General features: G+C 41.0%; 1 protein-coding gene across 1 annotated transcript in view; it reads right to left on the bottom strand.

Moving 5' to 3' along the window:
* Positions 1–2,113: 2,113 nt before the first annotated feature.
* Positions 2,114–21,620, bottom strand: part of TNFSF4 (TNF superfamily member 4) — a 122,624-nt gene continuing 103,117 nt past the window's right edge. The window contains exons 3-5 of the mRNA XM_082614429.1: positions 21,326–21,484; positions 4,010–4,058; positions 2,114–2,479 (exon numbers count right to left, since the gene is read on the bottom strand). Coding sequence (XP_082470555.1) covers positions 2,130–2,479; positions 4,010–4,058; positions 21,326–21,484 — 558 coding nt within the window. The 3' untranslated portion in view covers positions 2,114–2,129. The remainder of the gene's footprint in view (positions 2,480–4,009; positions 4,059–21,325; positions 21,485–21,620) is intronic.

Here is a 21,620-nt window from a genome sequence, read left to right as displayed (position 1 = left end):
TAGTCAAGACGGGTCTCATAGAATATCTTGCTCAGAACAGTTCACGTAGGGGAGTTCCCTGGTGGTCCAGTGGTTAGGACTTGGCACTTTCACTGCCCTGGGCTAGGAACTAAGATCCTGCAAGCCGGCTTAGGGAATGGGGGGACCAATTCATGTAAAGCATTTAGCCTAACGCTTGGTCTACAGCAGGCCCTCCATAGATGTTTACCTAGGATTATAACAATTATGTGAGTGCCTGGGCAGCCACTCAGAGTTTGGTTACTCTTATCTTATGCACAGTTTCTTTTATTTAGCTTCTTTTTATTTAGAATTTTGATTTAGCTTCTGCCTATAACAGATTAAAACTGAGTGGTGGGAATATAGTTGGAGACAGACAGGCACTTAATTGGAGATGGAAAATAATGGTATCAAACAGACAAGAAAAAAATCCAAATGTAATTGAGACCATTTAGCGTAGGGCCAAACTGCCTTCCACCTTTCTGGAGACCCTGAAGATATCACTGTAGCGCATCACAGTACAACTACTATGATGACCCAAAATCATCCAGAAATATTCTATGATATGTCACACACTCTATTTAAAATTGCAGGGAAATACTTGCTACCATTCTAAAAAGTTTTTATAAAAAAATTCAAATTTGTAAAAGTTTTGACACAGAAAACTTACAAATCATCTGGAAATTAAGAAAAATAACATTTGTCCACAATGCCATAAGCCAGATACATTAAGTGGGATATTTAAACTAAACATTAGGTGATCTTATTCTCTTGAAAGCCTTGGTATTGGCTGATTATTGGTCATTCTAGCCTCAACTATCAATGTGAGATCATATGTGATATTATGGTGTTCCTAGACAGAGATCATTATTTTTCATAAGATGTAATAGCGTCTCAATGTCTTTTGACATAAAGTTGCAACTGATCATAGAATTGCTTCTTTTTTTTTTTTTTTTTTTTTTTTTTTTGCGGTACGCGGGCCTCTCACTGTTGTGGCCTCTCCTGTTGCGGAGCACAGGCTCCAGACGCGCAGGCTCCACGGCATGTGGGATCTTCCCGGACCGGGGCACGAACCCGCGTCCCCCGCATCGGCAGGCGGACTCTCAACCACTGCGCCACCAGGGAAGCCCTCATTTTTTTTTTTGAGACTAACAAGGTGGTCCATGAGTACAAGGTGTGGGGCTGAGTATGTAGCTCAGCACAAGCAGGAGGATGGGCACGTGCTACTTTGCCTCTCTGTGGCAAAGAATGTGATTTCCTTCCCAGACAATTTAAATTCCCACTGACTGTTACCCTGAGAGGTCCAGTTTCACTGCTCTCCTGAGTGATAAAGATAACGCTCACAATAAATTATCTCACTCTCCCAGTTTAGAAAAATCTCTCTCAGTTTTCCTTAAGTCACTGGTAAGATTTTTCACAGCATCACATCCCTGAGATGGTTCTTTGAAGGGAAATTTCTATCAACAACATTTGGAGGCTGGGAAAGCAAAATGGAGAAAAAAAGAAAGAAAAAAGCACAGAGTATTCCTTAGCCAGCTATCTTCATCAAGTCCTGACAGCTGTTTACAAGTTGATTTTCCTTTTGAACTCCGCCACATGAGAGAGGTATTTAGGCAATATGCAAACTTCAACCAATTTCATCTTGAAGAGGCACCTTTGGCTGCCAGGGGTCAATCCATCACCTTCGGCAGATTCATAAACCCTCTCCCTGGTCTTCTTCATTTTGACAGTGCCAGATGTCAAATATCCAGCAAATGGTAGTCAAGTGTCTTTTTCAATAATGAAAGTGCATTACAATAATTTCCTGATCAATAGAAACAACATCCTGAGGAAGAGGCACCTATTTTTCTCACTCTCTCGGAGGTGCCAACAGGCTTGAGGCAATCCTGAGGGATGAGGGCTAGGTGATTTAGAAGATATAAGGATAAATACATAAAGTTAATTGGTACATAAAATAAAGATTTAAATATCCCTGAGTGGGGGAGGGAGTGATCTTCTGGTCACATCTCAAGTGGCCATATATGAGGGCTGAGCTGGGATGACTCCTCCGCTCCCAAGGAAGAATCTGTGTCCTGTCCACCCCCAGTTTGGCATTCATGTTGGTGCCGGGCTTAGATGCAGCCATCGGGTCCTCAGTAGACACAGAATCCACCAGGATTTTGATGAATGAGAATCAATTCCCCACCATTCACCTGAATGTCTTCGCAGGAAGCATTGTGAGTGGTCACATTCAGGTAGACTTTGTCCTTGAAAGCCAGATTGGCCACTGTGACAGAGTCAACAGACGTGACCTTGCTCAGGGAGAAGAGGGGTTCCCGACCCTTCCGGTACTGAAGCCTGAGGCTGAGCTCCTGAGAGAAGTAGCCCTTCAGGGAGATGAGATAAAACCCATCACAGTTGATGATGATTGAGTTGTTTTGCACCTTCATGGTTCCATCCTTGTTTGGGGATGTGATGATGAAACCATTCTCATTTTCACACTCTAAGGAGGGTAGGGTAAAAAAAAAAAAAGATTCCTTAGCTCAGCGTTGGGCAACAGCCTTACAATATGTCTAGAAACACATGAAAAGAGACAGGGAGAGATTTTGAGAAGAATGAAAGGAAGAAAATACGGTTTTTCTCCTTGAGGGTTGGAATCTGCTTTCCCTGTGGAATAGATGAGGCAAAGCTAATACTAGTAGCCAAGAGAGTTACAGATGGGGCTGCAGTTCAAGAGCAGAGAGAATATAGCAACTGGCAGTTATCACAACATACCTGTGGCAGGAAATGGAGCCTCAAGGTTTCCCTGATTTTTCAAAACCAGGAGGGATTGGCAATTCGGTGCTTCCTTTCTTGCTCAATGGACAGACTAGGGCAAAGGGTGGTGGAAGTGCCCCTTGCCCGGGTCCTGCACACCCCCTCCATGCAAAGCAATTGCTTTTAACTCTTCTCTGTCCTCTCTCCACTTGATCATGAAATGAAAAATTTTCACATGCCCCAGGCACTAGACCTACCAACAGCATGTGTTACTGGCCTTTGCCAACAGTCACTTAAGCTTAGTTAGGCTGTGATCCTAAGTAAAGCTTAGTAATGTCCGTGGGCTCAGATTCTGCTCATTAAGATGCATGTAGAAGAGCTCAAGAACATAGACCTACTTCTCCCTTCTACCTTTTTATTGCTAGTTTTTCTTGGAAGGTGCCTTGGGAATAGTGGTTGCCACAGGAGAAAGAAAAGAAAGAGTAGGAGGACACAGAATGATGGGTTTCGTAGCTTTGTGTGGGGCCATTTCAAGTGTAAATCGAAAAACCAAATTTCTTTTATTTCTATGGTAGCCTCAATATAATCCTGGGTGGTCAAGCAACCACATCTCAAACTCGCCACTCTGCCCCATGTCCCTCAGAGATAGGAAAGAATAGGTACTTTACTGAAATGTGCACTGCTAGGCACATTTCAGTAATTCTTGCTTTGTATCAAGTCCATGGGAAATACTCTGAATTGAAAGTAAGGATTACTTATAGGAGGCAAGATATACTTTCCTTTAGCTCAGGAGGACTTAACAAATGAATATCCATACAGAAACCACTGGTGGTTGTTCTAGTATTAATCATGGATCCAAATACTGCTCTCCAGGTAAAGTATCACCTTGACTTCAAGTCCCCCAACTCTCATTAAGGTAAAATCCCGTCCTATAATAGAATTACTGGGGAATGACAAGTCTTACAGTCAGACAAACTTGTAAGAAGTAAAGCCTTAGTTTTCTTACCTAAAAAATGAGAATAATTCCTACTCAAAGGGTTAAGTGAGGAATATGAAGTAATACAGTGACAAGCACATATTTGGTAACTAATTACTCCCCTTTTCTTCTTTATACACCTTCTTTGTCCCTAATGAAAACAATATGCAGCCTCCAACAATTTCAGGATTTAATGTTTCCTTAAGAAAGAGAGAGATCTTGCGTTCTGGGAGAAATTAAGAGGCTGGAGAGAAGATTCTTTTAAAAATATGAATCAATTAAACTTTTGACAATACTTACTGGTAAACCGTACTCTGATACTTTGGATTGGAGGGTATTGAGATGGCACCTAAAGGAGGAAAAAGTATATATTTTTAAGAAAAAAATGAACAAATGGAATTCATATCCTGTGAAGCAGAAATGCAGTAGCCTGTAAAGGGAATGACTTGACAAGAGATTTGTTTTTTTCTATGTAGATTAGACCCAGCCTTCCTGCCTGCCCCCCTTGCCTTTCTATAACATCTCTTAAGGTAAGGTAGGAGTCTTCTCTTTCGTGCAAGCATCTAAGTAAGATCTGTCCTCATTTGCCAAACTCTTCCTTGGTGTATTGTTTTGGCTCACTAAGCCCCAATTTCCCATTCTGGATAACAGAGCACGTAACAGTCATCTTCTTAAGAAACCCATTCAGTCATAGAGATCCTTCATGGACAAGGCTGCAACCAATCAATCTTTCATGGCCACAGACTCCCAGAATGCACTGGGAGTGAATTCTGAATGCTTCCTGACTGCTCGCTTTTTCACTGGAAAACAGGAGTAAGTGTCCTATTTTCAGGGCATACAGGCAATAAAAACTGTTCTAATCCTTCAGAGATGAGTAGATCTGCATGTAGCATTTTTTAATGTTGGGTCTTTCCCTACTCTTTTACCATGTGAAAAGTCTAACCTGAACCAAGTGAGTACTCAAAAGCAAGAAAGAAGTAAAACAATGAAGAAAGGAAAGCTAATAAATAAAACATCTGTGGAAATTTGGTGGTTAAAAGAACAAAGAAGTTCAATATGGAGCAAACTCCAAAATATTAATATATTAAGTGAAAAAAGCAAAAGCAAAGGGCAGAATCATGTATAAAGTACATTACCTCTTGTGTCAAAAAATAATGATAATGTTTGTGTGGGCACTGAATTTATCTGACAGAATATAATGTTGCCTCTGGGGAAAGGAACTGGAAGCCTGAGGACAGGAGTGGGAGGGACCCTTACTTTCCATGGTTTACTTTTTTATATTTTATAAATTTTCTATTACCTACTAAAAAAGGAAATAGAAAACAACAACAAAAACCCACCACCTACTGCACCTGCCAAGGACAAGAGCTCCTCCCACCAGGCTATTTTTGGCAAGATGTCCTGATCAAAGGTGTGGGGAGGAATTTGTTTTCATACTCTGGGGTGTGGAATCCCTGCTTCCCACTTTCCTGGCACACTCATACCAGCAGTCAAACAGATTCCACTGGGGCCTGCCCACGCAGATGAAGAATCCCCTACTTCCCTTGTACATAAAATCATAAGCCTCACCAAGCTTAAACCAACAGGCAGTGTAGGAAGAAGGAGAGCCTTTCTGAGCCCTGCCAGTGCCTGGGCCCCTGGAGCGATATTAGTCAGCAGTGAGCACGTGGAGAGGTGTTGACCTGGGAAGACTTGACAGTCTTCAGCTCTCTCCCCTCTGCGGACTGTTTGTGAGGCTGGATTGGTGTCCTTCATGCTTAAAGCAATGTTCTGGAAGAAGGCCTCTCAAAAGTCATATTACCCAATCACGATCACCATAATCCCCTGGGTAAATGAATACCCCCACTGCTCTCTGGGCAGGTTGGTCCCAGCCTGAATGGCCACCTTGTTAAAGTCAGAAGCAGCCTGCGCAGTCGCACAAAGAGCACAGGACTCAGCATGCAGCAACCTGGTCCTAACGCCAGCCAGGCAAGTATGGTGTCATCTTAGGAAAGTTTTATAACTTCTCTAGACATCAGTTTTCTCATCTTTAAAACTTCCTCGGGGCTTCCCTGGTGGCGCAGTGGTTGAGAGTCCGCCTGCTGATGCAGGAGACACGGGCTCGTGCCCCGGTCCGGGAGGATCCCACATGCCGCAGAGCGGCTGGGCCCGTGAGCCATGGCCGCTGAGCCTGTGCGTCCGGAGCCTGTGCTCCGCAATGGGAGAGGCCACAACAGTGAGAGGCCCAAGTACTGCAAAAACAAACAAACAAACAAAAAAAACAACTTCCTCAAAGATCACAGACATCCCTTTCAGCACTAACTGTTCATGATTTAAATTTTAAAAGTTGCAACCCTAAGTCAATTTTAATAAAAGAGAAAAATAGGAAGCTTCCTCACCCCAAATTTGCATAAAGCTCTCTGACCTAAAAGTTCTCGTGGTTTGATTATTTGACTGACTTTGCAAAATCTCCAAAAGGCTCCTGCAAATAAAAGAAATTTCCTAGTGTTCTAAAATACTGTGATGACTAAGTAGGGGCAGTAATGACCAAGAGGACATTCTGAGACCAAGATGCTGAGAGGCAGCAAGGAAAGCACACGTGACTTCCTCTTTCAGGTAGATGCAAATGCAACTCCAGATTCGGGCTTCCTTTCCTCCTCCTGAAGGTCACCCAGTATTACAAATTTGCATATTCTCACAAGTTTCTTCCTAGCATCAACACCACCAAGCCTAGGCAATGCTGAGAAATAAGACGGTGTTTCCTCTTGCTCCATGCCCTTCTACAACTTTTCCCTTCATCCTCCATACCTGATCACCTCATGCTGACTACCCCACTGCCCAGAAATACCCTCACAATGCCCAATTCAAGGCCTTCCATCACCTGGCACCAACCTCCTTGTCAAGCATCACGGCTACACATATCCTTTCTTTTTTTTTTTTTTTTTTTTAATTTTTTTAATTTTTTATTTTTTATTTTTTATTAGTTTCTTTTTTTTTTTATTAGTTTCTGCTTTATAACAAAGTGAATCAGTCATACACATACATCTGTTCCCACATCCCTTCCCTCATGCATCTCCCTCCCTCCCACCCTCCCCATCCCACCCCTCCAGGCGGTCACAAAGCACCGAGCTGATCTCCCTGTGCTCTGCGGCTGCTTCCCACTATCTATCTACCTTACGTTTGGTAATGTATATATGTCCATGCCTCTCTTTCGCTTTGTCACAGCTTACCCTTCCCCCTCCCCATATCCTCAAGTCCATTCTCCAGTGGGTCTGTGTACACATATCCTTTCTGTGTCTTATGCTGGAGCCAACCATTTCCTCTAAGCTCTTTGCCCTTGAATAGAGCCTGGTAGGACAAAACAGAGGGCATAGGCTTGGGAGTCAGATTCAGTTCAAATTGTGACTTCTCTAGTTTTGTGAATTTGGAAATGTTGTATACCATTTCTGAGCTTTAGCTTTCCTGTCTGTGAAAATAAGGCATAATATTATTATTGGAATGTTCCAGGAGATGACTGTAAAGCTTAAATAAGTTAACATATATGACAGTACCGAGGAGTTTGCCTGGCACATGGTAAGCATTTGAAAAATACTTGCTTCCTTTTTTCTCTCCACCAAGAATGGCCCTCCATCTATGTCAACCCATCAAAGTATCACCACCTTCAAGGCCTAAATCAAATCCCTGATTTTTGGTCTCTCATAGCAAGTACTTAAAAACCACTCTATTGGGGCTTCCCTGGTGGCGCAGTGGTTGAGAGTCTGCCTGCCAATGCAGGGGACACGGGTTTGTGCCCCGGTCCGGGAAGATCCCACATGCCGCGGAGAGGCTGGGCCCGTGAGCCACGGCCGCTGAGCCTGCGCATCCGGAGCCTGTGCTCCGCAACGGGAGAGGCCACAACAGTGAGAGGCCCGCATACCGCAAAAAAAAAAAAAAAAAAAAAAAAAAACCACTCTATTCACATGGATGTTTATAATAGCTTTGTTTATTATTGCTAAAACTTGCCAAGCAAAAGCAATCAAGATAGCCTTCAGTAGGCTGAATGGATAAATAAACTGTGATACATCCAGACAATGGAATATCGTTCAGTGCTAAAAGGAAATGAGCTTTTCAAGCCATGGAAAGACATGGTGGCACCTTAAATGAATATTACCAAGTGAAAGAAGACAATCTGAAAAGACTATATACTGTATGATTCCAATTATGTGACATTCTGAAAAAGGCAAACTATAGACACAGTTAAAGATCAGCAATTGCCAGGGGTGAGGGAGGAGGGAGAGATGAACAGGTGAAGTACAGAAGATTTTGAGTACTGAAACTATTCTGCATGATACTCTAATGGTGGGTACATCTTGTTGTTCATTTGTTAAAATCCATAAAACGTACAATACCAAAAGTGAACCCTGATGTAAAAAAATTTTTTAAATCACTCTACTGACTTTCATTCTACCACCACTGGATACATGTCTCATCTCCTCTACAAGACTACTTAGCTGTGTGCTCTTGGGAAAATGGCATTACCTTGCTGATTTTTAGTTTCTTCATCTGTAAAATGGAAATAGTAAAATCTATATCTCAGAGTGTTGTTGTGAAGACTGAATGAGATAATGTATCTAAATTTTCAGTACCTGACCTGGAACATTGTAAGGAGTTGATAAATGTCAGCTATTATTCTTGGACGCCCATGAGAGATAAGATCCATGTCATGTTCTTAATTTAGTCTATATAACACTAATTTAGCTTTACATATGACTACAGAATGAAGGAATTAATAAAATGAAAAACGAAGTCCAACAAAATTCCTAAAATATCCCTCTGGCTCTCTGTAGCCCAGAGAAACAATACAAAAGAATCCTGGCTTCATAAGAAAGGTTACCAGAAAACAATACGAAAATATTAATTCTACCCACATGCACAAACATGGTCTTTTTCATATCAAGAAAATCAAAATCCTCATACCTTCTCCAGATACTAAAAGAAAATGGAATATATCAAAGGTCCCAGAGGGCTTTCATGTAAGGACAAGCTATACAATAAGGCTTTTTCAATATGCAAAGTCTGAAGAGCCAGTACCATCCTCAAAGGGGAAGGGAAACTCCTATAAGTCTACACACCAGAATCAAAGCACAGTCCTGAAGTTTGAATGAGATGGTTTCAGAAGCATGAATATAAAAGAAGTCATCTTCTAAATGAACATTATATTTTACAGATGAAGAAACTGAGGCCTACAGAACTAAAGAGATTCAACTCCTGTCCTCCAATGAAAGTACAACTTTCATTATACCAAAACACAGTTTTCTTTCTCCCCATGCAAATTTAAAGTGTGGAGAAATTTCTTTGAAGACTTTATTAATATTCCATTTCTTGTGTCCACTTCAGTGCGAAGTTGGAGGAAAGAAGAAGTTGCCACACACAGCAGATTGGCAGGGTGGTGGTCTCACGATGACCTCATCATGAAAGTGCGTAGGGAGAGCCAAAAGTTCAGGCTTCCCTCCTGGGTTTGAGGGCTGTCATAAGTAGAGCCAAGAAAACAGAGTACTCGGCAGGCAGCTGATATATGGGCTATTTGACCAATTGACTGAATAATGCACATGTCCTGTCTAGGAGCAGCTGAAGATGCGACAAAAGGTCAGCTGTCCCACTGTTCTCAAACTCTAATGTGCATCTGATTCACCTGGAAAATTTGTAAAAATGTGTATATGGCCAGTCTATCCATAAAGATTCTGATTCAAAAGGTGTAGGTGGACTCAGTAATCTACATTTTTACAAGCACCCAAGGTTCAGGATTTGAGAATTACCACACTCAACTGTGAACTCCTGAAGGCCCAAATCCAGAAAATGTATCTTCGACCATGCCCTTGGCAAAAAGCATGCCTGTCCCAAAGGTGGTGCTCAAAGGATGTTTGCTCTACTGTAAGCACTATTCAATAGTTGATTGAATAGTTATATGATTGCCATGTTATTGCTGATTTGAAACAGCATCAACAATTATTGAGTACCTGCTATATGGCAGGCATTACATTCAACTCTAAGAACACAAAGGGAAAGAAGACACAAACCTTATTTTTGACAAACTTGTATGTCAACTGGGGAAACAGCTCCTCTACAAAAAAAAACCTTTGGTAAGCATCAACAGGCAATGTATGCCACAAGGTTCCAGAGAACAGAAAAATCATTGCAGGCTTTGGCCACTCAAGGACGAAAGACATGGTCTTAGGCCTTGAAAGCGAAAGAAGATCCAGATAATCCAAAGACATTATATGGAAGAAAGGTCTAGCAATGAGATCATTCTTGGTATATTCAAGAAAAACAATAAAAACTTATTGAGAACTTATAACATGCCATGCACTGCGTTACTCTTTCTCAATTTCATTACCCTTTTTGCTATCCAAAATAACACTGTTAAGTAGAAATAGTAATTACCCATGTTTTACAGATAGAAAAATGAGAATCAGTGCTGTTAAGAACTTGCTCAGGAAGAAACAGGTATTAACTTCAGTTTGATTGAACCCCGAGTTCATGGTAACATCCTTTCTCTTTATCCTACTCTATTTTAGAGTAAAAAAACCCCTATGAAAGCATTTGTCTGAGGGTTCAAAATTAATTTGAATTATTTTAATTGTCAATACTGAATAAGATTAAAACATTAGGTTTTAGATAGTTGTCAAAATATTCAGATATATCTCAAAATATCTAGACATTCTCCAGGAAAGAGCTCCTCAGTCAATCCTACAAGGTTGTTTGTGTAGTACAGGTTGGCAAAGCCATTAGCTGGGCTCTGATTAGATGCCATTGTCCTGATAAGGGGCAGCAGGACAAGTACAAAGTAGGCAGCAAGCAGGCGATGCAAAGGAGAGTCAGAATTATGTCCTTTCCTGGCCTCTCTCGGCACCTGGAGCACTGAAATGTCTGAGAACACAGATGGAAAATGTCTGATATCTAGCATGTACCCAGCAGCCTGTACCATGTTCCCAAAAAGGTGATGCTTGCTTCATGAGCTCATCTTTGGAATGTGTGAGTTTCTAATTCTGACTCACTGGGATGTGGCATGAGGCTGCCAACCTTATAGTCATGTGGCATTTGTCCTGGAGGGGGATGTATCTGTGGCAGGAGGGAATGATACTCATCAAATATGAAACCAGGAAGTGGGCTCTGCATTCATTATGTGGGCCTTGCCCTTCCTCACTTGATATCAGTCAAGATCCTAGGTGGGAGTGGGATGGGATGTGAGTCAGTGGAGGATGGCGGGGAAACCGATCTGTGATGGGGACTCTGTGGTTCACCCTGCAACCTCCACTGGGATGTGAATGTCTCCTCCCCCAACACTGGGCTTCATGTCAATCAGAGGAGACCTGAGAGATCATGAAAGCACAGCCTCACAAGCTCTCAGGGTGTGTCTCAACAAGCCTCTGAAGAGGAAGATGGAATTTTCTATATTTACCCATTACACTGGCTGGGAAGGTAGACTCTCACCCTGGTGGACTTAGTGTGTACTCAGCGGAAACTCCCTTACAAAGGGAAGGACCCACACTTCGGATCAGGGAAGTTCAGAACCCCTCTCAGAGAAAGGAATAGAAGAATGGGCAAAAACTGATTCTTTGGCCAAAGAGTCTTCCATAATCAGAAAACTTTATCCCCAAAGTTACATTTCTTAGAGATGAAGATGTGTGACTTTGAAAATCCTGCTGAATAGTCTACTGAGATTTAATGAATACAAAGAAAAGCCATTTTAACTGTCATTCAAGACTCTTTCTCTATCCCCACCCTTCACCATGGCTGCCAGCACCTTTTTGCTGCAATCTCTCTCTTAACTTTTACTCACCTCGCTACTACACAGCCCCTGTGATATCCTAATACAGCCTCCTTTCTCTAACCACTTCCACTTTTCTTGTCAAATTTACTTAGTAATGGCAAGTCTCCACTAACTGATCCTCTCCCCTCTATCTCAGAGAACAGGAACTGTGGTTTCACTGTCTCAAATGCTTAGCAAATTAGCAGATTCCTAAGAGGAATATCAGGTATTCAGATAAACAACCAAATGAACCAAGAGCACCCATGTGACATGAACACACCTTCAAAATTTTGTTATTTGCAAAATTTTGCAACCAATTCTTTATATCCTCAGGGGGAAGATTTTCTTACATCTGGGTTTCCCTTTCCACATTTACTGGGGAAATCCTTAAAGTACACTGACAAAGGGGTCTGCCAAGACATTTCTAAGAACTCCTTTCCTGTCAGACAGAGAAAGACAAATACTGTATGATATCAGTTATATGTGGAATCTAAAAAATACAACAAACTAGTGACTATGACAAAAAAGAAACAGACTCACAGATTCAGAGAACAATCTACTGGTTACCAGTGGGGGAGAGGGAAGGGGGGATTGAAAGGTACAAACTACTATGTATAAAATAAGGATATATTGTACAATACAGGGAATATAGCCAACATTTTATAATAATTATAAATGGAATATAATCTTTAAAATTGTGAATCACTATGTTGTACACCTGAAACTTATATAATCTTGTACATTATATAACTTGTATAATCTTGTAATAAATTTTAAAAGATTAAACTGAAAAAAGAAATAACTCCTTTCCCCACCTTGGTGATCTCCAGCAAAACACCCTAGTCTCTAAGCAAATGGAAGGGTTGGTTTCCAAGGTACCCACTGCATTATCATAAATCTTACAATGCCTTAAACATAATGTTATTTATAAATAAACCTTTGCTGAGCTAAGGTGGAACTTAGCCCTTTAGACTATGCCCTGATCTTGGCTAGTGGCTGCATAATCACATAGTATCCGACACTGGCTTAAGCCAACATCATATGTGATTGCTCAAGGTTTTTTACATTGCCCCATTCATCCTTAAGTACAAAGAGGGTAGCAGAATTATTACAATCAATATCTTTCTACTTGAAGTCACTCATTCCCCATCTCATTTGCTATATAAAAAAGGAGGCACTATTGCCTTGGAAAGGCAACCTAGTAGAATGGACAAGGCATTGGGCTGGGAATAGGAACACTTAGGTATGGTCTTAGGCCAGAACAAGTCCTTTCCCTTTCTCAGTTTCTAATATCCTTATGTTTATGTCCATCCTCAGTTAAGATGGTGGAATAAGCACTGTGGAATTAGGAGTGTCTAAGGACTTTTCCATACCAGAGATTAGGCAAATCACAACATTCAAAAGAGAAATCCCAAATTATTGGTAGATAAGAAGACCTTTTGAATAGAAGACCTTTGCAACACAATATACCCCTCAGCTGTAAGAAAAGCAACAGTTTTTCCCCCCAAGTGGCTCCCTATGACGGTTAATGAACAATCAAGAATATCTCTTGTGTTGTTTATGCAATGAAGCTCTTAGCCTCATTTGCATGAGGCTAAATAATCCTCAACCTATATTCTGGTGTGAACTAAGACTGGTGACTGGTAAAAATCATAACCGAACAGCAGTGGAATGATGATGGTGGTGGTAACAATAATGACAATGACATTTTAAACTAAAGCCTTCTTGTTAAATAATGGAAGAGAAACGAAGCACCTAATGCAAAAATTAAAGTATGCTCACTTTATAATCCCAATTGAGAAACTAGATATTGAAGCCAGGTAGATAGCCCTCTGTGAAACTTCTTACTGAAGAGCTGTACCCTACTTGGTTATCCAGTGCTTATCACACACTATGTTATCGCTTCACCATCTTCTTTCTCCACTAGATTGCAAACTCTGAGAGGGCAAGGAAGACCAAGTCTTGCTTACCATTGTTTCCTCAATGTCTGACAGGTAACTTATTTTCCATAGATCTTGTTAAATAAGTAAATTAATAAATGGTTGGTAGTGAGTTGAATAGTGTCCCTCCAAATTTATGTCCACCTAGAATCTCAGTATGTGACTTGATTAGGAAATAGGGTCTTTGCAGATGTAATTAGTTAACATGAGGTTAACTAGATTAGGGTGGGTCCTAAGTCTAATATGACTGGTGTCCTTAAAAGAAGAGGAGAGGACACACAGATTCGCACAGGGAAGATGGTCACGTGAACTTGGAGGCAGAGCTTGGGGTGATGCAACTACAAGCCAAGGAACACTAAGGATTGCTGGGAGTCACCAGAAGCTAGAAAGAGGCAAAGAAGGATCCTGAAGGATCCTTCCCTACAGCCTTCAGAGGGAGCATGGCCCTGCTGATACTTTGATTTTGAATGTCTATCCTCCAAAACAGTAAGATTACATTTCTTTTAAGGTACCCAATTTGTGGTACCTTAAAAGGCAGCCCTAGGAAACTGATACATGGTTGAAAAGATATTTGCATATAGTGTGAAATCACACTTACAACATTAAAATAATTCTTTGAATCAGTCTGATAGAACTAGAAAGGCCCAGGGAGATTATATAGTCTAATCTCCTTATTGTTTTTTTAAAAAAAGTACAGCTCGGAGTGAATAAATGACTGAGCTAGTGCCCAAATCCAAGTTCTCTTGATCTTCTATGAATATATCACACATGGCAATGATTTGTTTCATCAAAATAACCTATGCTGTATTATGCGTTTGTTAAAGCTTCATTGGTTGTGTTATCTATATTTGTGGAAGTAGATTTAGATCCCTTTTTTAAAAGAATCTTACTTCCCTTTATGCCAGGTTATAAATCTTTCCCCCAATTTTTCTTCAAAAGCAATTAATGTCAGAAAAGGAAACAAATTTTAAAACAGCCAGCCGAAATTCTTACGGCTTAGAGCCATGGCGTCTTGGCTAAGTGTAATGGAAAGAAACAGGACTAGAATTTAAACCTGGTCGTAATTTATAACCAGACCTTCCTATATTGACCTAGACAAGTCTCTATGCCTCAAACTTCCTCACTGTAAAACTGCACACAAATATCTGTCTATCTTCCTCCGAGGTCATAGTGAAGAAGAGAGGACAAAAGTAGGGAAAAGATCACAAAACCAGAGATGGTTATTGCAAGTAGCACCAGGAGTGATGCCCCTCAACCTCCACAAAAAAAGTGCTTTGAGTTCCCAGTCTTCATCAAACCACATACAGGGCCAGATTAAGATCTTTATGGGCCTTGGAAGTTAAAAACGTTAAGCACCCAACACACAGGTAACTCAAAATATATTTTACATTACTGAGCAGTAAAACATGTGTTTAACAACTTCTTTTATAACCCAGCAATGTTTTTTTGTTTGTTTGTTTGCTTGTTTGTTTTGTGGTACGCGGGCCTCTCACTGTTGTGGCCTCTCCCGTTGCGGAGCACAGGCTCCGGACGTGCAGGCTCAGCGGCCATGGCTCACGGGCCCAGCCGCTCCGCGGCAGGTGGGATCTTCCCAGACCAGGGCACGAACCTGTGTCCCCTGCATCGGCAGGCGGACCCTTAACCACTGCGCCACCAGGGAAGCCCCCCCAGCAATGTTTTTATAATTTCCCTTGATGACTATTCTGATGCTTGGTTATAATTTTTTGCAATGTTAATTGTCATTTTCATCCTGATCTTTACTTGACAGTTTCACTGGTTCTCTAGGGTTGTGCTGTGGCGACCTACAGGGCAGCCCAGCCTGAGGGTACATCATTTACACTCCCTGGACAACCCCGCAGCTGCCCACCTATATAACATTTTGGGAGTGTCGCTTTCTATCCATAAGCCCTTATTCAATTAGTACTGGAAGAATTAAAGTTTGGGTCTATTTGCCCATCTTTCTGTCCAAGTATGTTCTTAAATAGCATTTTCAATGTTATCAAAGCTAGACAAATTTATACAAATTAATAACACATCAAACTTGCATTTCAGGATGAAAGGTTTGCTGAAAAGAAAGTAATGCATAATTATGCCCATCTTAGCTCCAACATTTCTAATATTTTGAAACAGACCACTCTTCTAAATACAATTTTCTGCCCTATTTGGCAACCAAGTCACTGGAGAATTGGATGAACTACATCAATGTAAATGGAGATGGAATCAGCCTGGGCCATGTGTTCTAAGTGTGCCCTTTTAGATCTCTGAACCACTTTCAGACACTAACTTGATAACATTTTATACCCTCATAAATTCTCTCCTTCATTTTTCCTTTGTTCAGTAATACAGCCATGAGGTCTTAATTAGACATCTATATTCAAAAATGCTAGAATTATACCAAGAGGGTTTTTTTTAGCCTTAAAAATTACAGTAGGAAAGTCAAAGTCCATGAAGTTAATTAAGGTTAACTTTACCTATAATATGCTTTCTGAGATTTGAGTTATGGAGTGTTTGTGTGTGTGTGTGTGTGTGTGCGTGCGCCATAAGGCAAACATTTTAGTGGTGGTATGCTTATGGAAGCATATTCATGAATAATAATAATCATCTCAACATTTATAAAGCTCTGTAACACATTTGTTCCTCACAATAACCAAATTCCAATTTTTGAAAATGATTAAATTGACACTCGGAATTTTGGGGACTTTACCCAGAGTCACAAAGCTAAAAGACTGGACTGAACCAGAATATTCTAGTTCCTAGTCCAGTGTTCTCTCTCCTACACCTCAATGACTCCCCTAAAATTTTGAGAAGATATGTTGTATTTTTGTATGAGGAAGTGTTTTAATGCCTCCATTTGGCTACAAACAAAATGCACAAGCCATAGGATGCTGGGGAATCTAATTTCATCCTAACACTACCACATATGCCATATATTTTATCTGTGACTGTGAGAAATAACCCTTCTACTTCGTTATTCAGTTGTATCTTTTCACTCCCTAAATAGGAATAACAACATTGTATATGGCTCCTCCAACCTAAGTGATTCCAGAAGATTAATGTTCATGAGCCATGAATGGCGAATCCCTGAAGTGGGTGGGGAAGCTGTGGGTTCTCTGAAAGTGAAGGGCACAGAAGTAATTTCCATTAAAAGAAACAGAATTGGAAGGGCAGGGTGGTCAGCCCCTAGGCAAGGCTAGCTCTACTCAGGGCTAGTAGCTAGGAGTTGAGGTCAGAGAAAAGGAAAAGGGCCGGTTATACTCCAAGGTCTATACCAAGAGCCCTTCTGCTTGCTTCCCATCTCTCCTCTGAGTGTGTATATTTGTTTCTATTCATGTGTACATATGTGACATTTTCCAGCATGATTCCTGTCCAAGCTATTCTGTCCTATTTTGGGTACTTGGGTCACAACCCATATCTAAATTTTTCTTGTAGAAACTATCATCACTGTGTAAATAGTGAACAATATTAGGCCCTCTTGATATTGTTCATCCTCTTACACATGGATGAGCGCTTGTCTTCCTGAGAAAAGTGTTCTTAACTCCTCAGGAAATAAGAGTGGGTTCTCTTTAAAAGATATCCAAGAACTGTTAGTTTTACTGTGGCGCCCCCTAGTGCTATGTGAGGTTAGACTCACTTTCTGTACTTGTCAATATGCAGACCGCATAAGAGTAGCGAAATTTGGAGAAGCAACAAGTTGGGTAATTTTTCCTGTATTTTCTTTGGCATAGAATGGAATGAAGTGTGTTCCCTTAGCATGAGTCACAAGACCCTTTGTGTCCTGCCCCCACCTAGATTTTCATCTTCATCTCCCTCCACTTTCCCCAATGAACTCTCAACTCCAACCATTCTGAACAACTTGCTCTTTTACCTAGAAAGCCTTCTGCCCCTACCCACCAACCATCATCCCTCTTGTCTATTTAAAGAATTTCCACCTTTCTTCTAATATCAAGGAAGCATTACCTCCTCCTCCGGCTTGTACCCTCCCTGAGTTTCTGTTTTCCTATCCATAAGTTGACTATGTCTAATGTCTGCTCAAAAATCCAACAATTCTATACATTTTCAGTAGTACCTCCTTTAAGAGCCTCAAAATACTTAGTGACAAATCAGTTTAATACTTCAGATGTTTCTTTTTAGCTCCCATAAAATTTCTTATAAAATGCAAATTCAATTACATTGAAAATTATTTCCATGTCTATCATAAAAAATGTCTTTAAAAACTTGTTAAATTACATGGGGACACATTTAATTTGAGCTAATCTGAGACAAGATTTTTTAATCAAAAATGCCTCTTTTTCTTCCTAAAGGATACAAAGTCCAAGTTATAGTCTGAAACTTCATCAAGAAACTGAATTCTAATTCTGGCCATCACTGATACAGAATTGGTCAGCTCACTTTCCAAATGCCTTCACTTCTGTCTTTCCCAGGAGTAAAACTGATAAGAATATAAACCTTTAACTGTGGGTGGGATGTGCTGAAGAATTATCACTAAAAGCACATCTTTAAAATACTCTGATAAAGATGATACAAATCTTGGAAGAGCCCAGCTTCAATAGCTCTGAGACACATGTGTATAATTTGCAAAAGCTTCTCACCTTATAGATCAGCTTTTTTCTGCCACTGTTCCCAGATGAAGGTATGGAGAAGCGTGGAAGCCTGATGCTTTTTTTTTTTTTTTTTTTTTTTTGCGGTACGCGGGCCTCTCACTGTTGTGGCCTCTCCCATTGCGGAGCACAGGCTCCGGATGCGCAGGCCCAGCGGCCATGGCTCACGGGCCCAGCCACTCCGCAGCATGTGGGATCTCCCCGGACCGGGGCACGAACCCGTGTCCCCTGCATCGGCAGGCGGACTCTCAACCACTGCGCCACCAGGAAAGCCCAAGGCTGATACTTTAAACGGCAGTCCCAATAAACATCCAAACAGCATGTATTGATTTCTGTGACTCAATTTTATAACTTGTATCATGGATATTCTTCTACAGCATCCACTTCTTTCCCTTTTCTAAATAAGGTATTTTGCTAATCCAGAATAAGTTACTTAGATAGGTACATGGTATATAAATAAATACAGATTACAAGTATATGTGCAAATTTGATTTCCCTCAGTCCCTTCTTAAGAACCAGGGTATCCAGAAGCTTAGACACAAAAATCTGTCCACTTAAATTGGTATTTCTCAGATCCTCATACCCATTTTATGACTATATATATATAAACTACATACCCACAGGATATTGACCTGGAAGAGATATTTCTTGATCATTTGATCCAACTGCCTCATGTTTCAGATGAGAAAATCAGGACCCAAAGAGGGAAGTGTATTATATAATGAGTGGGTAAGGTCCATCTTTTTTTCTGACATTCAAAAACAAAAACTTCTGCTTTTCACATAATAAAACTTAACCAAGTGGTGAGAAAATAAAGGTTACTAAATAAACTTGATTGAAGGGAAGGTTGACTGCCAAATGGAGTTTAACAGTTTCATATGTATTTTTTTACAGAGTCATCCATATAGGAAATTTTTTTATGAAGTTTAAAATTAAATCTAAGAAATAAGAAAAAAAATCATGATTATTCTCCAAATGTCTCTCCTACAATGAAAGAGATCCAATTTAACTAGGCAAATGGTGAGCATTTCAGCTTTATTTCACCCCCTATACAGATCACTCTAATATTATGTCTTATAAAAGTAGAGATTGATTGGCATCACCACCTACCCCATCCTTCAACCAAAATTCCCAACAATCTTATCTATGAATTTAGAAAAGCTATCAGTCTATGTCCCTTCTTCAGCTGTTACTTTACACCCTTCTCTCTCAATCTCTCTCTCCCCCCCACACACACACGCATGCACACACGCACACACACACACACACTGCTGCCACCATGACTGATCAAGTTCTGGGGAGAACACACACGAATGTCCTTCCCCTTAACAAAGCTTATGAGATTAAATTTAAGGACACAACATGCTGCCCTGGGTCTTATTAACAGTATAAGAAATGATGTTAGCTAAAACAGTCTAACTAGAAGTAAGAAAAAAAGTTGAAGTTAATGTCAAGTTAAGAATTTCAAATATCTGTGCCCCCAAAAGTTCTGTATCCAAAGTATACAAGAACACGTTTGTTGAACAAACAGCTCTAATATGCCTCCTCTATCTTTGCTTCCATTTCTGGGCCAGGACCAGAGAAAGCTAATTCTCTCCCAAAGATCAGCTCCATGAATTCTAGTATCCTGGAAGCCAGCCCTCAGCTTCCCTTCCAGGTTCTAGCACAGAACTGCTGGGTGACTTGCTAGAAAGGACCCCTTTCCTCTGCATCCCTTGGGTACTGATAGTTCGGGGCGGCCCCCGCCACCAGCTGGCTACACACCTGTATCTGTTTCACCTTTTGCTCTCTCCTGCTCAGAGCCCTAGTGCAATTAATTGTTGAGCCTTGACTGGGGCCATATGTTCTGTCTTTTTATCATCCCACAGTGTAAGGAAATATGTAACGCTGTGGTTGTTTGAAAAAGCACTCTCAGGGCTCCCAGACCTGGTGAATAAACTCAGCTGTTCTATTTTGGGTTACTCTTTGTTTTCTTCTCGGAAGAGCCTAATTCCGGTCTCTGTCTTGGGCATCCTGCCATGGACACTTTGCTCCTCCCCCCACACCCTCTCCCCAGATCGCCTACTCTAATTTCACCCAAAGGCTTCTGTGAAGAGAAGGAAACGTCTGGCATGATGAGGATAGGATGGGTGTGTTGTGGTGCTCACTGGTCTGCAGGCTTGAGTATGACACCAGCTGCACTTCGGGAATTTGGGGACACGAGCACTCTATAGTACAGTGATCACAACCACACCCCCATTAGCCTGTAGGCACTGAAAACCCCTACTTCCTGCAGGCGAAGACAAGCCCAGGCATCGTCTAGGACTCTGCTCATCTTATCCTGATCTAATTTGAGGTACCCAGTCTCTGACCTGGCCATCAGAAATAAAAGTTCCTATTGTCTGACCTTTACCAGGGAGAGACTTTTCTAACACAGAGCATCCACCAGGAAAACAAGAACTATCAGACTAGCCCCAACAAGGGAACATGGGGACACTATTCTTTTTTTCTTTTCAGTGGAATCTCCTGCAGTCAAGAACATCCTTAAAGAGCTAATAATGTTTGTAGATATGAATAAGTAAATAAGAAAAAATAATGTAAAAGGGACCATAATAAGGAGAAGGAAAAATGGAAAGAATATCTTCATTAAGTGGGGGAAATACTAAAATGATGATCTTCCACTACATAATGTATTGGACAAAGTGATGTCTATAAGTTGTGATTGGTAGAGAAAGGCTGTGAGAAACAATATCTGATCAAGTTACTGGGGTAAACGCTTGGCCATGCACACATACAGGAGTGAACACATACATCTCTGCCCTTAAAATACAAAGGCTAGCTAGTTAAAAGAACTTAATACTGATACATTTAGCATTCTTCAAAAAGCGTATTTCCTTGAGAGTCTATGGGGTTTATGAATATGATAGGAAAGTGTAATAATGTAAAGAGATTTTCTTATTTCCTTTTTACATTAATTCCCTGATCAGATGCTTACTAGCAGAACAGGTAAACCAAGTAGGTATATCAGTGACTCAAAGCTTCTAAGTGACAGCTCATAAAGGAATACCAGGATTCTTGCATTGCAAAGAAAAAGAATAATCCAGAAGCAGTGCCCCTGCCCTATCTCCACTGTGCCCCACCACTGCCACTGCTGAAAAAAAAGGAAGGAAAACAGAGACAAAAGGGTGTTTGACCACACTTTACGATCGCTGAGCGGAAAAGGGAAAAAAAAAAATTTTGGTGTCAGATTATTTCCAAGTGACCATTTGCAGCTGTTGGAGCTGCCATCAGCCTGAGCTGGAGGAAAGGACATGCCAGTGGTGCATCTTACCTGAGCAGAGAAGTGAAGACAGATGTAGGTGAGACACAGGAGCAGCCCCAGCCCCTGAATTACGGAGGACACCAGCAATAGCTTGTTCCTCAAGAATCTCCGTCCTGGTGCGTTTCCAACATGCTCATTCAGGGGTTGGACCCCTTCCATCTTCACAATCTGGATGCAGGGAAGATGAAAACTGTGACAGAAGGGAACCTGAGGGAGGACTGACCTCTTCCCCGCAAAGAAGGAGATGAAGCCAAAACAAGGTGTATTGATCAGAAAACACACAAAGGTCCCAGGACCAGAGACA

Source organism: Mesoplodon mirus (genome assembly GCF_964341445.2).
Source record: "Mesoplodon mirus genome assembly, chromosome: 3".
Lineage (NCBI taxonomy): Eukaryota > Metazoa > Chordata > Mammalia > Artiodactyla > Ziphiidae > Mesoplodon > Mesoplodon mirus.
This window is presented reverse-complemented; position numbering and strand designations above follow the sequence as displayed.